The following is a 19,117-nucleotide window of genomic DNA, read 5'->3' as shown; positions in this document are numbered from 1 at the left end:
TATCCCTTAACACGTCAATTCGGGTCCTCAGGTTATCGATAAGGATCGACCAGTCAGATCAGCTAAATTTAGTGCCTATACTCAGGAATAAGAGGCTGCCATGTGTGTTTGGGTCCTTCCAGTAGTCTTTGATGGCCGGCTCTATATTAATTCATATCTAAATAAGCACTCCGAAGTACGCGTAGAGCTCCTGCCTGCATATTGGCTACCATACGCGTAGGTGTTCTGCTTCCTTATCTAGCGGATAGAGCTCCGCGTGCTTATTTGTCCACTCTATAAGCTTATCCATAATCTTATCCGTGAAGAATAGTCTGAATAACTCGAAAGGGTTATATATATTAACGTTAGAAGGAAGGTTTAGTAGGTCATAGTCGTCCTAATTATTAATAGAGGTTCGAATTCGGGCAACGGTTAGGGTATGGGGGGAGCTGTTTTCGCCATTTTATTTGGGCAAAGGTTATATTAGGCCTTCTGAACAAGACCTACATTAATTCCAGTACGATTGGAAAGCATGGTGGCGGTGTAATTGATGATTGAATTCTATATAGATATACGCGTTGTCTTTTTAAAAACGGTGTTCCGCACGGACCACTTACTCTGAGGACCTTGACGTGTAGGGATACCCCCTTGAATTCTGCAGCGAAGTAACTGAATGTTTTAAAAAAATCAAATTTTATCCGTTTTTATTAAACTACGGCCCAACCACGATAGTTACAATATTAGTTGTTAATATATGGGTTCTTTTAAATATTTATTTCTCCCTATATACATTAGCCCTATATCTGTTATATTAAGGCATAAGATATATCGTCACAGAAAACGAATTAGGTTCTAAACTGCATGTTCGTGGATTTTAAACTGACTACCTATATTTAACTTTTTATATAATATAGCTGCAATGTAGCTACCACGTGGAGTAGATAGAGGGGTTTAAGGGCTTTTTCCTTGTAGTATTTTGGAGTAATTAGACGTAGAAAAGGTAGTGTTGGTAGGGGGTACTTGGGCAGTCTCTTTGAGTTCGGTGACGTGCACGTGAAGGGTGATGCGACAGTGCGCGGGCCACCTTGTAGATATTTTCTCTAGCCATCGAGCCCCTTAAATTCTCCCTCATAGAGCCTTTTATATATATTTTTCCGCCAGCCCAGTCAGTAGTCTGATAGGTAGTAAGGTTTGGCGGTGATTTGGTAGTGTAGTAAGGTTGGTGGTTGATTTTGCGACTGTGATCTCAGACGCTTCGCAGAGAATCCAGGGGGTAATAGGGAGCAGTACGCACGTGCTCCCCCTGTTCTCCACGAAGCGTCTGATTTGTGAGATAAGGAGCAGTGCGGGTGGTTGGGCTGATGGGCAAATGCACCGCACACCATCAAAAGCAACAATGCCTAACATCCACGGCTCGTGATAGGAGACGCCAAATGAAAAATACAGGTGAACCTAGCTAACTATTGGTCCTGCTTTTGGCATTGGCTTCCAACAGGGCATCGCTAACAAAAATAATAATCAGAGGCCAACTTAGCTCCAACCTGAGGACCGCCTCATCCAATAACAATAGAATCGAATAGAGCCGAATAGAGCCGAATAGAGCATGAAACACCATGCGAATCTCCACCCACACTCATGTGTAGAATCCTTTCTTTGAAAGCTCACTCCTTCTTCGAAAGCCCAGTGGCGCTTTTCTCGAACTCCTTCTGTGCTTCCTGCTCCTTCATCTCGCGTACTTTGGCAAGAACCACTTCTCTGAAGATTGCGCCCTTAGCAAGTTTGCTCAACCGGCCCTTCTGGGAAGGAGCACTGATATTCTCTGGTGTAGCCAGAGTCCGGTCGACACTGTGTGCCACAAGGGCCTCACCTGCTGCCTCGCGAGCATTTGCAGGCATGTCCGCTTCCCCGGGGACGTCTTCTTCTTCGTCCTCTTGCATCTTGAGTGCTTCAATACGGTTGGCAAGCTTTACTAGCTCGATGCCACGTCTGAGACGTGCCTTTGCCACATATGCGCGGATCTCCGGCAGCAAGTTGTGGTCAGAAGCAGTCTTGCCGCTAAGCCAGACGTGTTTAAGGGCAGACTATAAAAAGTCAGCTTAGAAGAAAACGAAAACGCTACTGAGATAGGCGAATTACCTCACTGGATGGTCTCTTATTGGGGTCTGGCTGGAGGAGTGCTAGGATGAACTCTTTGGCATCTTTGCTGACATCCTTCCAGTACCGCTCATGGAAGATGACCCTGCCATTTTTGCACTCCTCGATAAGGTCGGATAAGTTCTCAGATCGGAACGGCGAGTATCCGCAGAGAAGCGTATACGTGATGACACCCATCGACCACATATCGACAGGCTTGCCATGGCCCTTCTTCAGCATAACCTCTGGAGCTGCGTATCCAAAAGAGCCGGCCATAGTCGTCAGAACCTCATTTTTGGAGTCAAGCATCTTCGCGATACCAAAGTCGGCAAGTACAAGAGCGGAATTTGAGTCGGGAGTGAGGTATAGGAGATTTTCGGGTTTGAGGTCTGTCAAGTAGTCAGTGCATTCAGACTGTCGCAGCCAGAACATTTGTACCTCTATGCACCACGTTGTTGTGATGTAGGTAGTTGACAGCATCCAGGACTTGTCGAATAGTTTCAGCGGCGTCCTTCTCTGTGAACTTTCCTTTCTCGCAAATCCTGTCGAACAGTTCTCCGCCAGTTGCAAGCTGAGTGACGATATAGTATTTGTCCTGTCGGCGCCTTTTAGTGAGACCGGGGATATGCCGTATAGAGACTAACCCTTGATTCAAACCAGTCATGGAACTTGACAATATGCGGGTGCTTCATTCGCTGCAGCATCTCTAGCTCATCGTAGACCATCTGCTCGTTGCCTTTGACATTCTTCTTCAAGATTATCTTAACGGCAACCTTGCCCTCAGGACAATTGGCTTCTCGAACAATTCCATAGGTTCCAGCCCCCAGTGTTTTCCCAAATTGATATTTTGATCTGCGATATTGATATTCAGCGTACTGGTCATAATCGGGGAATCGTGAGCGACCAACTTCTTGTCGTAGCTATCTGGCTGACCGTGCAGCTTGTTGAGCATATTTGTAACTGATATGGTACGGATTGTCAGAAATCCAGACATCAATCGGGTCGGTAATAGAAACTCACGACTCATTGTGGACAAGTTTCAGTAGCAGAGCCCTAATGCTGCGCTGTCCTTCGAGATCAGGCTGCAGAGGAGGCGGGGTGATAAGGACAACTTTGATTGCTAGAGTAGGGTATAATATCACTAATGGCCTCGGTAATATTGGGAGAAGAATGGAACAGGGAAGTTGTAAAGACTAGTGCAGTCCTATTGCGCAGAAGCTTCAGATATAAATAGCCTGCAAGCAGGACTGAGGTCGATGGGTTGAGTCAAGTGGGGGGCTCATCGCTCCTTCCCGGCGTACAAGCCTCCTACTGCGGCTGAGCTGCGGCTGAGTGAGACGCTTGTTGCACACCTTGCGCGCATCTCTGGTGATGAGCTCAGCATTTCGAGATCTGAAATTGGCATGCCGCAAAGCATCAAGAGAGCGCATTCGAGTTTGGCGGCACGACTGGGTGCGCGCTGCGTTCAAGAAAACGTCTTTGCAGCCAAGCAATTGGACCGCGTTAAACGACCATGAGCTGCAGCAAGGGATCATTTCAAGGAAGCGACCATCCTCACAGACGTCATGGCTCAAGCACAAAATATATTTATCCTCGATGCATGGCAATCATTCCTTCTTTCTCTATCATACCAACTCGTCTAGGCACCGATTGGAAAAATTCCTAGCCTACTGTTCGTAAACTCTCAAGCCTTCATCTTTATTCCCTTTTTGCTATCGCATGACTGCCTGAACCTCCACAAAATGCCAACTACTACATCCGTTCTCACTGCCTTCGCTGGCATTGTTGCCGCCATTTCCATTGCCATCTACTTCTTCGGCATCCCTCCGGAGCTCAAGCGGAAGATGGAAAAGCAAGCCTTGAAGACCATGGGGGAGAACAAAGCTTCCTATCTCGTCAAAGGCCAGTATAGCCTCGATGTATCCAAGCTTCCAAATTTCCTAACAGCTATCCAGACCAAATCGGCAAGATGCCAGCTTCTGACCAGAAAGATGTTAAGGACTTGAAGAAAGGCCTTGGCAACGTCATTGGTGGAGGACTGAATAATCCTATTGGCGAAAAGACTGGTGACCTTGGAGATGATCTCACAAAAGACTTCACTGGTCGCTAACGAGAATCGCCAATGGTAGGCAGGGTCTGGGAGCGGGTAAAGACGTACTCCTAGTGGAATGCTGAGGACGAAACTGAACGTTAACACAATTGGAGATACGCGGCGCTCGGAAACCCTAATGGAAACGATCGCCACGACTAATGGATGTTGTGGTTTTTTGAGTCTGGTTTGGTTCTGGAATGATTGTCATATTTCATGTAAGATTGAATAGGGTGTTGGAACAGATGCCTTCGCAGTGCACTTTAGGGGATTGAAGACCTACGATTCTTGACGAATGCAGTTTCTTTGTGACCCCACAGCTTTGGCCCTGTCGACTGATCTCTTGTGGATGCACTGTTGATTAGGATTTGCATGGGCGCTGAGTAGAGACAGGGCACATAGGTAGAATTCTTTTGACCAAAAGAAGTGTGCCCCAGGAAATTACAAGACCTATCCGACATATTTGTGTTCGCAGCGATCGGCGCCAAAAGACTCCTTCGCAACTCCGTTGGAATCAATGTAAGGCATTCGAAGTATTCTCGTATATATTTTTAGGGATTCAAGAGCCACTCCTGAATATAGCCCACCAAAAAAGCCGGTGCACTACAAAGATGAGCCAGAACGTGATCTGATATGATAGCTTCGCCGTTTTGTGCCTGAAGAAATGCTGACCAATAAGAGCTCCAGGCCAGCCTCCGAAAAACTCGAACACATGAAGAGTTTTCTCACTCACTCGCCATCCATTAATGCAGGCCTGTACCTTGTCGTAACCGTAGAGAATGAACGTTATCAAACTCAAGATTAACGTATATAGCCGTAATCCGCCCGCAATAGGTAACACGAAAGCACCCAGACCAAGGGCTGCGGCTACCGCCACTAGCCACCACAGTACCTTAATCATTCTCTTTGAAACTACCACCCGCCTTCTCTTCGATGCCACCTCCCGCGGTCCACCTGTAGAGGAGACTTCCTGTTGGTGATGCGATTGCTGCCTGTAACTGTTCCGGGCCTGCATCAGAACTTCGACTGACACTGATATTTCTTGATTGAATGTTTCTAACGGAGATGCTTAAAAAGGAATCTTACGAAATGTAGCCCAGCGTTTACTGATCTAATACTTCTCCGGAAGGCGATTGCAGGCTAGGAAGTGAAGCCTGAGTAAAGCATCCTGCGGGACTTGATAGAGAGTCGTCAGGCGGCTAATCCGGAGTTTCGGTTGTGTGGGTGGTATCTTGGCTGTACTAAACCTACAAAGGTATGGTCTCATATGTTCAGAAATTCCCTTGCAACGTCAATTCGGTCCTCAGGTTATCGATAAGGGCCAGCCAATTAAATTAGATAGCGGCGCCCGTACTCAGATATACAAAGCTGGCGATATCTATAGCGTAGGTAATAGGGTTATGACGGTCGCCATAGTTATAACGGTAGGGCACCGTCGCCTTTTTGCTTGTAATCGAATATTCAGCAGTATTTTAATATTTTAAACTGTCATAACTATACTGACCGTTATAACCCTATTACCTACATTAAATTACTATATGTTGGTAAGGGGTACTTGGGCTGTCTCTTTGAGCTCGGCGACGTGCACGTGACAGGTCACGTGACAGTACGCGGGCTACCTTGTACATATCTTTTCGGGCCATCGAGTCCCTTAGATTTTTCCTCATAGAGCATCATATATCTATTTTTCGCCAGCCTAGTCTGACACTATAAAATTAATATATCCCTTAACCGGAATTCGTCCTACCGTTATCGATAAGAACTAGCCAATCAGGTCAACCAAATCGAATCGTCGTAGGAGTAAAATCGGGCAGCGGCCATGGCTTCTGTAGTGGTTTTTAAGCACATCGATTCGGCTGAACGTTATATTGAGTCGGTTGAACAAGGTCTATATCACTGGAAGTACGATTGGAAGGTATTATTAAGAGTAATTAGCCACACAGGGTACCGGCGGGTTAAGAGATAAGCTAATACATCTTTAGACTTAACTACTAAGTTACTTAGTATATATTAGTAGGGAAGGGTTGGTGTACGTAGACTAAAAAGACTGACCTCGTATCCCGAGACATCTATATAAAAAAGTCAATTAGGGAAGTTAAGACATATAGAATTTCGATAGTCTTATCGTAAAGTCATTACTTTATCAGAGATAAATGTCAAATCGGTTTGAAATTAGACAGAGGCGGACTGACCGTACTCCGGCAACGGGGTGTGGCTTCTTTGAGAGTAACTGAGGTTTTTTTGCATGATGTATCTTAAACTCAACATACATACAAAAAAGGCGTATCCCTTCGCACGGTGATTGCGTTCATCTGTTATCGATAAGGACTGGCCAATTAAATCAACCAAATCAAATCGTTCGTGCTTAGGAAGTCTACTGTTCCCGCACGGACCAACTTAGAGATGGACGTCACCGCTCGAAGGGATATATTAAATTTCTTAAGTCGAAAAGAACCCAAGCACACGGCAGTGGGGAGAATTTAAAGCAACGTGCGGCAAATTGGAGACATGGTCTGAAATGATACGGCAATGGACCAAAAATATCCCAAGTCTCCAGGTGATTTGAGTTTATCGTCCGACCAACAAATAGGCCAAGGGCCGTTGACTGACTCATGCATAAGAGGCTGAACTATTAGTCGGTTGAACTAACAAGGGAGAAATGACTCGCGCAAAGGAAGGGGCTTCTTCTTAGAAATAGCGGCGTTATGCTGGCTGACATCGCTGGATTGCTCTGCTGACGAGAGCAATTTCGTAACGGAACCGGCAAATCTTCGGTCAGTTCCACCACCGTCCTAAGCTGAAAACAGTAATTATGCAGCCTTTGCGCACATATGCTCCAATGACTAGAAAAACACGCTAGCGGGTGGTTCTTGGAGATGGATATTGTTTTCCTATATAGGAATTGTAGATGTAAGAGGCGTATGGAAGAGTCTATCCTTGCGCGCGGAAAGTCCGGCCCGGCACCCGTTAGGCCAGGTTTCGCCGCCGGGCGAAGATACGAAGATCTGGTGCGATATTAAGGACGCCGTCGATCATCAGCCCTACAGAGGTTAATCTGCCGTGCTGCAGCTGTGATCTGCCAATATGCGCAATCCATCCTGGGCCCCTCGCTTAGCAATAATAAAGTAATACACGAAAATTCCAGCAATGGGACGAGAAAGGTGGAGATTTTGAGCAGGCCGCGCCTGACCGCTCAATAGCCTTGCCGGCGATGTCTGCCACCTCTCCGCTTTTTCCGATCGCCTTGCCAACCGCCCCGAAACTTTTGCTGACCGCCAGTGTTCGGGTTCCTTTCCTCCCGCTCCCTCTCCCGCTCTTCTTCTCTCTCCCGTTCCAACTCCCTAGCCGCTCGCTCTCTCTCAAGCTCTTCCCTGGACTTCTCAATGCGAACCTCGGGTTTCTTGAGATCTTGCGGAAAGCGAGGATGTCCTCCGTTCTTACATGTCTTGCCTTCCGGACAGAACCCTGCCAGGTAGAAAGGACATAACTTGTCTTTCTTCACGTGCTTGTTTGCGCAGTACGGGCCGAGAGGACAGAAGCCTCGATCGTAATGTGGGCATGGTGGCCGTTTCGATTCAGGGTCTATATGCAGGTATAGGCAGTCATCACCGTTGGAACAGGTCAGGGTGCGGGCGTAGTATGAGCATTCAGGCATTCGACGCAGGTTGTATTCATGCAGGAACTCGCATGCGTCGCCTTTCTTGCATAGGCCACGGAGCCAATGCTTACACACGAGACTAGATGTTTGAATCCAGGTTAGCAAAATCTGATATGCGGCAGGGGTTGGTGGGGCCAAGGCTGCAGAAAACAACTGGTTACATACTTGTTGTAGGAGGACGAAACGTGATGCTTGTCTGGGCAGTTGTTGCCCAGGGGGCAATGGCCCTGCATGTACGCTTTGCAATAGGGCCGGTTCGGATCCAGGCCAAAGCGATACTCGCGTCTAAGGAAATCGCTGAAGCTGAAATTGTAGACAGGCTGCGTTGCTGGCTGGGTGATCTGATCCATCGCAGCGGGTCTCTGCACATCTACCGCCATGATGAGCCGCTGGTCGACTGTACGGCGGCAACAGAAGTCGGTGGCTACCTAGGAGACTCGAGATTGGGTGTGGAGGGATCAAAGATGCGCATGCACGATCTGGGCGGCGATGCAGCCACGGTGATTTGCGGAACGGTGAGAGAGCAGCTCCACTAAGTGGACCAGGGAAGGGGCCCGATGGTGATGTAGGTAGCTCGTACTCGTCAAGTGTATGCAGTGGTGATGACCGGACGGTTGAAACGCATGAGGATTTGAGGCTGGGGGGCGAGCTTGGTGGTTCTGGTGGTGGTGTAAATTTTTATGGTTTCGGTGTCTGGGTGTCTTCCATGTCCCTCGTCGAGCTCAGGTGTGGAACGAGGTCAGCTTGGGGCAACTGATGGGCAGTGATGGCGGGCAGTGATGGTGGACTTTGGCGGTCGATCTTTCAGCATGTTCATGCAAGGTTCGGCGGACTTACTCCCGCACCACAGGCACCATGGTGAGGGGCTTAAGCGGTGTTGCCAAGGCTTATTGGCACGACTGGCGGCAAAGCCTGAGAACAGCTACAATGATGCGCGACGACATTGCTTGGTGGGGATGATGCCGTGCTCATTTGCCACTCACATGGAAACAGCCCGGCAGGAGAGCAGAAGTGGATGGCAGGAAGGGCAGATGCGAGTGATCACAATTCGCAATTCTGGCCCCGTTCCGGCTTCGCTCCTCTGCGCCGAGGCGTCATTATTATTGGCAGGCTTTCCCTCCGTCGTGCCCAGCTGCCCTTCCCCGTGCTCTTCGCCGTGTCCCTTCCCCATGATGGATCCGACCCCAACGCATCGCCCATCGCCGCCTCGTACTGTAACACTCGTAGCCCTCGTGGTGGCCCTCACGTCCCTCACAGCTCTCCATGCTCCCTGTTCCCCCGGCGGCCATGCATCTTACGCGTGAGGAACGCATCCCATTCGTTCCCCACCTTCCCTGCTTGCCCTGCTTGTTGACAGCCGGCCTGCTTGGGCCAGAAGAGCTGCATGGCTGCTCCACTACCCCAAAAAATGGAAGAGGCGAGCTGCACCATGCACGCCTTCACCCTCCATCACCTCCAAGGCTCCAGCTAGCCCCAAACAGCCGCTTGCGCAGATCCTCCAGATGTGCTGTTGGACCTTGCTAGCATGGGGTCAGCCAACTGATCGGAATAAGCCTTTGCTCAAGTGCTCATAAGCCTCATCGGTCTGTGACCAAATGCCCACCCACCCCGGCCGTCAACCATCGTCCCAAGCCAGGATGGAGTGCATCTGGGGCTGCCTCCCAGCTTAAGGGACGCCAATCGTGGTCATTTACCCAGACTCAGACACCCGGCCGCACCCATTGTACCATGACCTTCAGCCATAGGGGCAGGTGAACTGTTGGAAAAACGTAAGATACATTTCGTTTCCCGGCCTGGAACCACACCGGAGCTAAATGTCCTGGTGGAGCCGTCCTTTACACGCACACCCGATCTCGCAGGCAATTATTTTCCTTCTGTCCCAACGGCTCCTCAAATCTACAGACACGAAGCCACCGGTCGTAGCAGAAGGCTGCCTTCCATGACCCGACCCTCTTTTATGCTTCTTATTGCCTCTCAACGCTAATATGGTATAGCTCAGTGCGGTAAATATATACAGTCACTTGGCTCTACTTATATTCAAAATCGTCCCCTTCAACATGTGTTGAGAAAGAACTCGGAATTTCCCGCCCTCCTCTGCCCCGGCCTTTTTCCTGCACCTGAAGCAAAGCAGCAAGCAATGGCTGGCATCTTTGGTCCCCACCGACCTAATTGGTTAATACAGTCCACTCAGCAGATGATGGGCCGACACCGCCCGACGTATTCCCCCACACCTTCCTGTCCACCACCAGTCAATATGTATTTCAATGGCGTCTATTACCCTAACTGGAGAATCTACCGAGACCAGCCGCCGTCGTCTTTGAATCTCGATGTCATCTCCCACGTCTTCTATGCTTTTGCTTGGTAAGTGACCCTCAGGCCGTTCTCACAGCTGTGGTCCGCTCCAGTAGCTGACACTTGCCTTTGAAGGGTCAAGCTAGATGGCACTGTCTACGTATAACCGCATCTCATTCTTACTTTCAACAGTTCTGGTTAACATCTTATAGCTTAGCGATGAGTGGGCCGACTCTCAAATCGATGTCGACGGCACGAAGGGTTGCCTCAGCGCTTTTGCAGCCCTAAAAAGCAAATACACCGTCTTAAGGGTCATTCTTTCCGTAGGCGGTGGTGGCAAAGGCAGTGAACCTTTCGCAGAAGTCGCTCGAAACCCCACATCAAGAGACAGGTTTGCGCAGACAGCCCGAGAGCTAGTGATCCAGTACGATCTTGACGGTATTGACAGTAAGCTGCTTGCAAACTATTTTCCATTGCTCGTTTGCTGAGTCTGCAGTCGATTGGGAGCATCCCTCAAATCCACAACAGGGAGTGGATTATGTCCATCTTCTAGCACGACTGCGAACATACTTGCCGGCTCCCAGGTTTACTCTAACTTCAGCTCTCCCTGCCGGAGAATGGGCCCTTAGGAACATCAACTTAGCTCATGCAACTGCATACCTCGATCTGGTCAATCTAATGTCCTACGACTTTTCCGGTCCTTGGGTCAAGACTTGTGGGCATCACGCTCAATTGTTCACCCCGCAACAACCCCACAACGATGACGCTACTGTTTCTTGCCACTCCGCCGTGTCTTATATGATCAAGCAGGGCGTTCCGCCCAATAAAATCCTTTTGGGCATTCCTGCCTACGGACGTTCTTTCTTGGGCGCGCATGCCGTTGGGCATCCATACTCCGGGCATGCGGGCGAAGAAGGTACCTTTGAATTCAAGGACCTGCCGAGACCCGGCGCGCAAGAGCATGTGGATGAGCATGTTGGGGCGGCTTATTGTATCGGAGGAGACGGAGGTTTCATCACTTACGACAACCCGCAGACTGTGAAGATGAAGGCCAACTACGCCAGGCAGAACGGATTGGCGGGTCTATTCTATTGGACAGGCACGGGCGACGCGAGTGATTTTTCTAGGAGTCTGGCGTATAACGGGTATATCGGGCTGCATTCATGACTATTTTGAGAACGGGCATGACTACATCTATGGAGGCATATGGTTAATGGCGTGGCGCATTCGCACAAGGCTGCAAAAACATTGGGAAGGGTGGTTCTGGTAGTTCGCAAAAGTATTATCGCATGTCTTCCGCATTCGGCGGCATTGATGCATAGTGTAGAATATCAATTCTTTATCATACTGGCATTCAACAAGGGTTGCAGGCGCCTTGGCGCTTCAGGCGCTTGGGCCTTCTCGGTGTTTGCGAGCTATTACTCCAACGCCAGGGGAGCACTGCATAGAACAAAACCTATTGCTGATACGCGTCTCCGGCTGATCATTCAAGCCTTGTTCTCAGTCCAGTAGCCTCCCAAGTCCCTCTGTCTCATATTCGCAAGGTCTCGGCGACCCTAATGCGCGCCAATGCAGGCATAAACTGACTTCATGTCTGTAACCTCAGCTTCTTTGGATTCTGGTAAACTGTCTCGTGCATATGAAACGGCAAACTCGATACTGACAAATAGTGCTAGCTGAATACGATCCCATTGATCACCTAAACGCCATCTTCTCACATCCCATTACTCTCTCCTCCGTAGGTGTCACATCTGAGGCACTCCGCAACTACCAAGATGACTTGGACGAGGACATCGCCAAGTTTGTCTCCACCCAGACAGCCTCCGATGCCGACAGTGTCCAGAGAATCCAGGTAGCTAAAGCCGAACTCGCCGACTTGTTCAAGAAGATCGAGAATGTGCGGGAGAGAGCTATTCAGACGGAACAGGCAATAACGGAGATGACGGCTGACATCAAGAGACTGGATAATACAAAACGAAATCTGACTCTCTCAATGACTGCATTGAAGAGATTACAGATGTTGACAACCGCGTATGAGCAGCTGAGAAGTCTAAGCAAATCACGGCAATACCGAGAATGCGCCCAGCTCTTACAAGCAGTCATACAGCTTGTTGCGCATTTCAAGAGCTATCGATCAATAGACCAAATTGCTACTCTTAGCCGAAATGTAGCAGAAGTGCAAAGAGAGCTTCTAGAGCAAGTTTGTGAAGACTTTGAGGTTATATTTGCCAAGGGTGAGGTCGCTCAGCGGAAAGCCATGCTTGCTGAAGCTTGCCTGGTCATGGATGCTCTTGGTGACCATGCAAGATCACGACTCGTGAATTGGTACTGTAACACACAGCTTCGAGAATATCGACAGGTATTCCGCGGCAACGATGAGGTATGTGCTTCGCTCGACTCGCCCCGCTGCCACAGTAGCTAATCAATCTTCAGGCAGGATCTTTGGACAACATCGCAAGGAGGTATTCATGGTTTAACCGAATGCTCAAGACGTATGATAACGAACACGCCGCGATATTTCCCTCTCACTGGAAAGTCAACGAGATGCTAGCGAACGCTTTTTGTGAAGGTACAAGGGATGATTTCAAAGCAATTCTGCAACGATCCATGCGGAGGACTGACGGACAAACCTTGGATGTCAACCTTCTCCTATCATGCCTTCAGGAAACTCTAAACTTTGAGCATAGCTTAGAGCGGCGTTTCTCGAACGAAGTTTGTGTTTTATACTCTATGATTGCAGTGACATCATACTAATAGAGAGTAGTCCCGATCATCGATCGACACTATGGCCTCTAAAGATGAGAAGCCTCATGCTTTCAGTCAGGCAATATCTGAAGCATTCGAGCCCTATATGAGTCTCTGGGTTGAGTCTCAAGATAAGTAAGTATATCATCCCAACAAGTAATTTCTAGATAATACTAACACTTCTAGGCAACTGGCTACTCTCATACCAAAATACCGGCAAGAACCACTCCGAAATCCTGATGAAGAGTTTTCTCCTCAAGCCGTTATCCCATCATCTACCGAGCTCTTCCATTTCTACCGTTCAACCCTTGTTCAGTGCGCCAAATTATCAACAGGCAACCGATTGCTTGAGCTTTCCAAAACTTTTGCAAAATATCTTGACCAATATGGCCAACAAGTACTCTTTTACTTCCTCAGTGACCGTCATGGTGCACAAGGACCACCTGTTGAAGAAGCTATCCTTATCTTGAACACCGCCGATTACTGCTACCTCACTTGTAATCAGCTTGAGGAGAAGATTAAAGCACGCATCGATGAAGAGTTCAGAGCAAAAGTTGATCTTCAGAGCCAGGCAGATGCATTTATGGGCATAGCAAGCGCTGCTGTCCGAATATTGGTACGACAAGTCGATGTCGACTGCGAGCCAAGCTGGAGAGAAATGCGGAATACACCATGGAGTAAACTAGAAAGTGTAGGTGACCAAAGTACATACGTTGCAGAACTACTGCGGCATGTAAAGGGAAAATCTGCAGAAATCCTCAAGCTACTCTACAAACAACAATACGCAAGGGCCTTCTGCGACAATCTGGTTGATTTGATGGCGAATACGTATATTGCGAATATCATGCAAAGCAGGCCAATCTCCGAGGTCGGAGCAGAGCAGATGTTACTAGATTCGTATGTCCTGAAAAAGGGGTTTACCGAGATAGCAACTATCAACGATGAACCAGGCACTCAACCATCGGCTAGGTACGGAATATACCACAATAGTCTTATCGTATGCTTACCCTAACCGCGTAGCTTCATCAAACGTGTAAATCAGTGCATGGCCAAGATCGATCCCCTGCTTAAAACGCTCCAAGTCAGACCCTCACCTCCCGAAGCCCTTGTCCAGGCCTATCTCATTCACATTGCCGACCGGTCCGATACCAATTTTCGAAAAATCCTTGATCTCAAAGGCATCAGGAAACACGAACAAGCCGCTCTGGTTGACTTGTTCGCCGCATTCCGCGCGGCGCCAAGCAACGAAAACCTCGTGCAGAATTCGCCGCTCCTAACGCCCTTGCAGGTTTCCTCTGCCAATATAGGCTCGGGTATTGGTTCCTTGGGTAACGCTGCTTCAATCAGCACACCGAGCTTAGCTGGCGGCCGGTTTGATCCGGCCACCTTTGGTTCCGCTATCATGAACGCCGCAAGAGATGGTGTGGACCGATTCGGCAGTCCTGCCCTGGGAGCGACCACTAGCGGAGCACCCAGTGGCGGGTCATCTCAGCCCCAGCCGGGCGAGAGCACGGGAACGACAAATTTGAACGAGAATCTGAAGAACATTGGGAAGTTCTTCCGCCGAGACGTGGGCAGTTTTGGGCGCTTCGGCAGGTCGACGGACGAAGGAAAAGGATAGACTAAAAGCGTAACAGATATTGTTAGATATACCCACTAACGCTTGGTGGGCTCAAAGATACTCGCAATTTCGTTTTGAAATAGCCACAAGGGCTGCCTCAGCGCCGAGTCTTCTCCTTAAAGTGAATCCCGTTCCGCGTTCGAAAATAGCGTTGCAGCCGTGTCGCCAGATGTTAATGTGGTGTTGACCACACAAGTATAACATACGCATATAAATATTATTGTAGCATGCCAAATAATTCGCTATTTTATTCCAAATAATCCCCAGGTAATTGCCGGTATCTTTCATATCACCACACCGTCATTGTATTGCTCATCACATCTTCTCCTCGCTCATCTCCTTGCCTAAGTTCTGGACTTTGAAATATGTTGGACATCCTTATCTCATAAATCAGACTCCTAGTGGACCGTTCGTATGTGTACTACGCGCACGGGCGGGCATACTACTCCTCCTTATCACCTCAACTAAATCTCCCGAGAGTCTGAGAGCTTATGGGCCTAGCTTTAGTGATAACGGATAGTCAAAATGCACGAAAAATTGCCCTTTTCACTGCCGTATCTCGACAATTTTATAACGTCTAGTTATTATGAAAATACTATAAGGTGGGAGCTCCTTAACTTCTCTATCTATTATATTAAATAACGACGTTATAGCTATATTATATAAAATATTAGATATGGGCAGTCGGTTGTATCAGATCTAAAACTTATCGGCTAATTTTGGTCGTAAGTTTTTGTCGGAATGTTAGTTATGTGACGTGGTTACAAGACCACGAAGCGAGACTAGCTAATCTGACCTTGGAGCAAACCCCTATTTCTAGACATCAATCAACTACCAACTTCAACACCGCATACGTACCACTACAAGTGATATTCGTGCACGTTGATAAAGCGAGTATACCGACACTGATTAGTAGACGTATAGATTAGGAAATACGCAATAGCAAAGCTCAAAACCACGCATTAGCTTAACTGCTAACGCGTTAGATCGCAGAGCTATCGCCCTATTTTAGTTAAAGGAGAAAACTATGTTACCCTCGAAGCTTAAGACCACGTATTAGCTTACTAATGCGTTAGATTGCCTAGAGAATCGTACCTTTACTTAAAGAGAGCTATATTACCCTTAAAGCTCGAAACCACGCATCAGCTTAACTATTAACGCGTTAGATCGCCTAAAGGACCCTTAAAGCTTAAAACCACGTATTAACTTAACTGTTAACGCGTTAGATCGCCTAAAGGACCATATCTTTACTAAGAATCGTCTATAGTTTCTAAGAACTATAGATTCGTCGATAGGATACGTACATACCTTTATATCCTCACTTTAAACCTTAACTTCTTTAAACCGACGACTACCCTTATACCTACCCTTATACCTACCCTTATACACAAAGACATAACAATATAGAAATTAACTGGAAGAAAAGAATTACTAAATATAGCTACGGAATTAACTTAGAGACGGCTATAGATGACGACCTAACGGAGTATATAGAGACCAAGATGTACCTATATATACGATCCAACCTTATAGACTTTGCACTATAGACAGTATTTTAGGAAGACTTTAAGAACTTTACGCTAGAGACCTTTAAATAAGTATAATCTAATACTAGAATAGGAATCCGTTAATACCTAATTAAGAGAGGAGTATATATTGCTAAGTAAAATAAGAGATACTCCCTTAGTAAGGTACTGACGGATATTACTAATAAAGAAGAGTTTTATAAATGGACGGATAAGGAGCTTATTATAGCCCTTATAGAGGTAAAACCAATAATTATAATAACTCTATAAAACCGACTTAATTCAACCTTAGATAAGCTTGCTATACCTCTAGCCCCACTACTAGCTACTTTACTAACTCCACCAGCCATCCTAGCTGCCGTACTACTAGCTACTCTAGTTGCTACACCGCCAGCTACTCTAATTACTACCCCCGCTACCTCTATTACCCCTTCTAGTCCTTAATCCTCTAACTATAACTAAATCTACACTCTTATTAACTAACTACTATAGCTAAGAAAGCAGTAGCCGCAGTAGCTATAAATATATATACTACCTAAACCAGCTATGCCTAGTGCGGAGTAAGGACCTAGATATAGTAAGAAGGTAGCTATAATTATAAAGATCTATATAGACAACTAAAAGTATAATGGAGTCAATAACAGCTTTGACTTTAAGCTAACTATTTTCTATAATATCTGTAAGAGATCTGGCTTACTACTAAAAGGCTATATAGTGGCATTCCCTAATATACTAAAAGGGCTTACTTAGGACCACTACTATAATAGTAATCTTGAGTTAAGACCTTTTATGGAAGCCTATAACTATATATAATAGTTTTTTAAAGGGCTAGAATACTACCGCAAGAACCTTACAAAGTAGAATAGTATAACCCTCTAAGGAGTTATAGACGAGAACCCTAATAAGTTAATTTATTAAAACTTCTAACTGCTTATAAATAAACTACTAAAGTAACGTTATAGACTATACCTAGACTTTTATACGAACCATATTCTTATAAATAAGTTAGTTACTACTTACTAGGGAGTGCTAGTATGCCGTATTACTGTCTCTAACCCCTTAGAAAACCTCTCTTAGTTAATTAGTAAGCTATAATCCTCCATTATTATATAGGAAAAAGAACACCCCCTATAGGCCTTAATAAGATCATCTTACTAAACCTTTTTTATAGATTAACGTTACTATTAAAATAACTAAAATCAAGACTGAAATACTAATTGCTATAGTAGTAATCGCCCCTATAGAACTAACGGCGGACTAAAGGCTAAGTGCTATATCTATAAAAAGGAGGACTACCGTTTATAGAAATATATAGAGGAGGAGCGTAATTAATCCAGAGACGATTATAAGAGACGTTTTATTAATATTAAGGGCCGCAATAAGGGCAACTTTAATAACCACTTTAAATAATACGTTGCCGCCTATAAAAGAGATAAAGAGGATAACTTAGACTTTAAAGCCTATATATAAGACGCTAATAACTCTAGAAGTAATGCCGGAGAACCTAACAATAGTTCTGCCTATATTACCACCTTTAGAACACTTACTATAGAGGAAGTAACCTTTATAAGCGTAGAGCTAGCTAATAAGGCTTATATATACCTATTTACGGCTTTAGAACTTACTACAGAGTCTACTATAAAACCTTACACGGAGACTAACCTATTCGCCTATAATACGACCATAATTATAGCGTTATAATACACCTTAACGGTCTTTATGGGAATTATAATTAATATAGGTGCTTTGCGTAAGTCTATAGCTAGCTACGGCTAATTCTAAGCCCTATAGGCTATAGATAAGTCTATAAGTTTTAATACGTTAACTAAGGGCTAAGTAACTATCTAATTTGGGATTAGAGCCTTTACGTCTATTAAAACTATAGACATTAATAGCCCTATAGATAAGGTATAATTCCATATTATTAAAGCAGATACTCCTTTCCTACTTTGCTTAGCAGATATAAATAAACTCTATATTAAATACAATAACCTAAAGGACATTATTATTACTCGCACTAAAAAGGTGCTAGTAGTTAGATAATTTAGCCACCCGTTTCTTATATAGAGCTTCTCTTTATAGTCTTATCTAGTTAAGTCCTTTAATGCAAACCCTTGCTACTTAACTAACGTAGAGCTATAACGTCTATACTGTTAATTTAGTTACCTATTAGTTAATAGACTATAAAAGCTTTTTAATAAGACTGGCTACGGCTATAATACTAATAGATCCGCTATTAAAGAGCTAACTAGACTCTGCTACTACTGCTAGAAGTTTAGTAGATCTTTAAGTAGATTTCACTTTACTTTACAAGACGATGTTAATTTTAACTATAATATTATCGTTAACATTATGTATATTAGCGGCTCCCCCCTACTATATATAGTTAACGAAGTAACTTAATTTTAAACTGGTAAATGTCACGGTACCGTTATAGACCCTAGTTAGGGGCTCGCTTGGAGACTTGGCGCCTGTATATAGATGTGTCCTTTCCTCAACCTTCTCTGCTCCTTAGCTTAGTATCTTTATAATATAGTATTCTACAAGCTTTGGTTTAGAGGCATTTATACAAGCCGTAATATTATACTAAGCTTACCTACCTAGGGGGGACTTCATTTGTTTGGAGCTCCCTCTTTACCTCGCCTAGGAAGGCCTAAATAATCTCCCACCCCTATTCCGCGTATTCTAAGAGGACACGCGTTAAACACCCCTAGCTGCGCGTCATTGACGCGTTAAGTCGCTATTATTGAACCAGGAGCCGGTATTTAAGCAGCTAGAAGGTCTCCTATAGTTATAATTAATAGCTAAGAATATAATGGCTTACAGCCTACTACTACCCTACTAAATCGAGCGCGGCTCTCTAGAACCCTCCCGACCTTTTTAACTAATACGGAGTTGTATAAGCTGTAGAGATGACCTTAGTTAAGACTTAGCCTAACGCTATAAGGAACAAAATTAGTAATCCTATTACTAAGCCTAGAACTAATTCTATAGTATTGGCTAAGATAAGCTAAGATATAACCCGAGCTGTGCTATTAGGTAGTAGGTATATATTGTCCGCGAAGTCCTCTAGT

The 19,117-nt window shown here is 45.8% G+C and overlaps 7 protein-coding genes across 7 annotated transcripts; 3 read left to right on the top strand and 4 right to left on the bottom strand.

Annotated features, from left to right (window-relative positions):
* Positions 1 to 1,323: 1,323 nt before the first annotated feature.
* Positions 1,324 to 3,238, bottom strand: K441DRAFT_662453 (calcium/calmodulin-dependent protein kinase-like protein). Its single transcript, XM_067649045.1, has 6 exons — positions 3,133 to 3,238; positions 3,021 to 3,072; positions 2,757 to 2,964; positions 2,551 to 2,707; positions 2,116 to 2,501; positions 1,324 to 2,060 (listed from the first exon to the last, which is right to left on the bottom strand). The coding sequence occupies exons 1-6, from the start codon at positions 3,137 to 3,139 to the stop codon at positions 1,641 to 1,643; spliced, it is 1,230 nt and encodes a 409-aa protein (XP_067502329.1). The 5' UTR covers positions 3,140 to 3,238; the 3' UTR covers positions 1,324 to 1,640.
* Positions 3,239 to 3,704: 466 nt separating this feature from the next.
* On the top strand, positions 3,705 to 4,222 carry K441DRAFT_639294 (uncharacterized protein; the record flags this gene model as incomplete). Its single annotated transcript, XM_067646573.1, has 2 exons — positions 3,705 to 4,018; positions 4,060 to 4,222. Exons 1-2 carry the CDS (start codon positions 3,855 to 3,857, stop codon positions 4,220 to 4,222), a joined length of 327 nt encoding a protein of 108 aa, XP_067502328.1. The 5' UTR covers positions 3,705 to 3,854.
* Positions 4,223 to 4,766: 544 nt separating this feature from the next.
* On the bottom strand, positions 4,767 to 5,015 carry K441DRAFT_421129 (DUF1294-domain-containing protein; the record flags this gene model as incomplete). Its single annotated transcript, XM_067641543.1, has 1 exon — positions 4,767 to 5,015. A coding segment is annotated over one exon (249 nt), but the record flags the coding sequence as incomplete, so codon positions are not given.
* A 2,379-nt stretch (positions 5,016 to 7,394) lies between these two features.
* On the bottom strand, positions 7,395 to 8,239 carry K441DRAFT_678652 (uncharacterized protein; the record flags this gene model as incomplete). The annotated part of the gene is made up of 2 exons (XM_067651175.1): positions 7,395 to 7,938; positions 8,025 to 8,239. 2 exons carry the CDS (start codon positions 8,237 to 8,239, stop codon positions 7,395 to 7,397), a joined length of 759 nt encoding a protein of 252 aa, XP_067502326.1.
* A 599-nt stretch (positions 8,240 to 8,838) lies between these two features.
* K441DRAFT_697558 (uncharacterized protein) lies at positions 8,839 to 9,302 on the bottom strand (the record flags this gene model as incomplete). Its single annotated transcript, XM_067652990.1, has 2 exons — positions 9,158 to 9,302; positions 8,839 to 9,071 (listed from the first exon to the last, which is right to left on the bottom strand). Exons 1-2 carry the CDS (start codon positions 9,288 to 9,290, stop codon positions 8,839 to 8,841), a joined length of 366 nt encoding a protein of 121 aa, XP_067502325.1. The 5' UTR covers positions 9,291 to 9,302.
* Positions 9,303 to 10,113: 811 nt separating this feature from the next.
* K441DRAFT_568909 (glycoside hydrolase family 18 protein) lies at positions 10,114 to 11,318 on the top strand (the record flags this gene model as incomplete). Its single annotated transcript, XM_067643844.1, has 4 exons — positions 10,114 to 10,220; positions 10,287 to 10,311; positions 10,364 to 10,598; positions 10,648 to 11,318. 4 exons carry the CDS (start codon positions 10,114 to 10,116, stop codon positions 11,316 to 11,318), a joined length of 1,038 nt encoding a protein of 345 aa, XP_067502324.1.
* A 423-nt stretch (positions 11,319 to 11,741) lies between these two features.
* On the top strand, positions 11,742 to 14,517 carry K441DRAFT_688121 (uncharacterized protein; the record flags this gene model as incomplete). Its single annotated transcript, XM_067652153.1, has 6 exons — positions 11,742 to 11,772; positions 11,828 to 12,531; positions 12,585 to 12,863; positions 12,916 to 13,031; positions 13,083 to 13,865; positions 13,917 to 14,517. 6 exons carry the CDS (start codon positions 11,742 to 11,744, stop codon positions 14,515 to 14,517), a joined length of 2,514 nt encoding a protein of 837 aa, XP_067502323.1.
* Positions 14,518 to 19,117: the final 4,600 nt, after the last annotated feature.

The sequence above is a fragment of the Cenococcum geophilum genome, assembly GCF_001692895.1.
Source record: "Cenococcum geophilum 1.58 unplaced genomic scaffold K441scaffold_30, whole genome shotgun sequence".
NCBI classification, from domain to species: Eukaryota; Fungi; Ascomycota; class Dothideomycetes; order Gloniales; family Gloniaceae; genus Cenococcum; species Cenococcum geophilum.
Note: the sequence above shows the minus strand (reverse complement) of the source record. Positions and strands in the feature narration are given on the sequence as shown.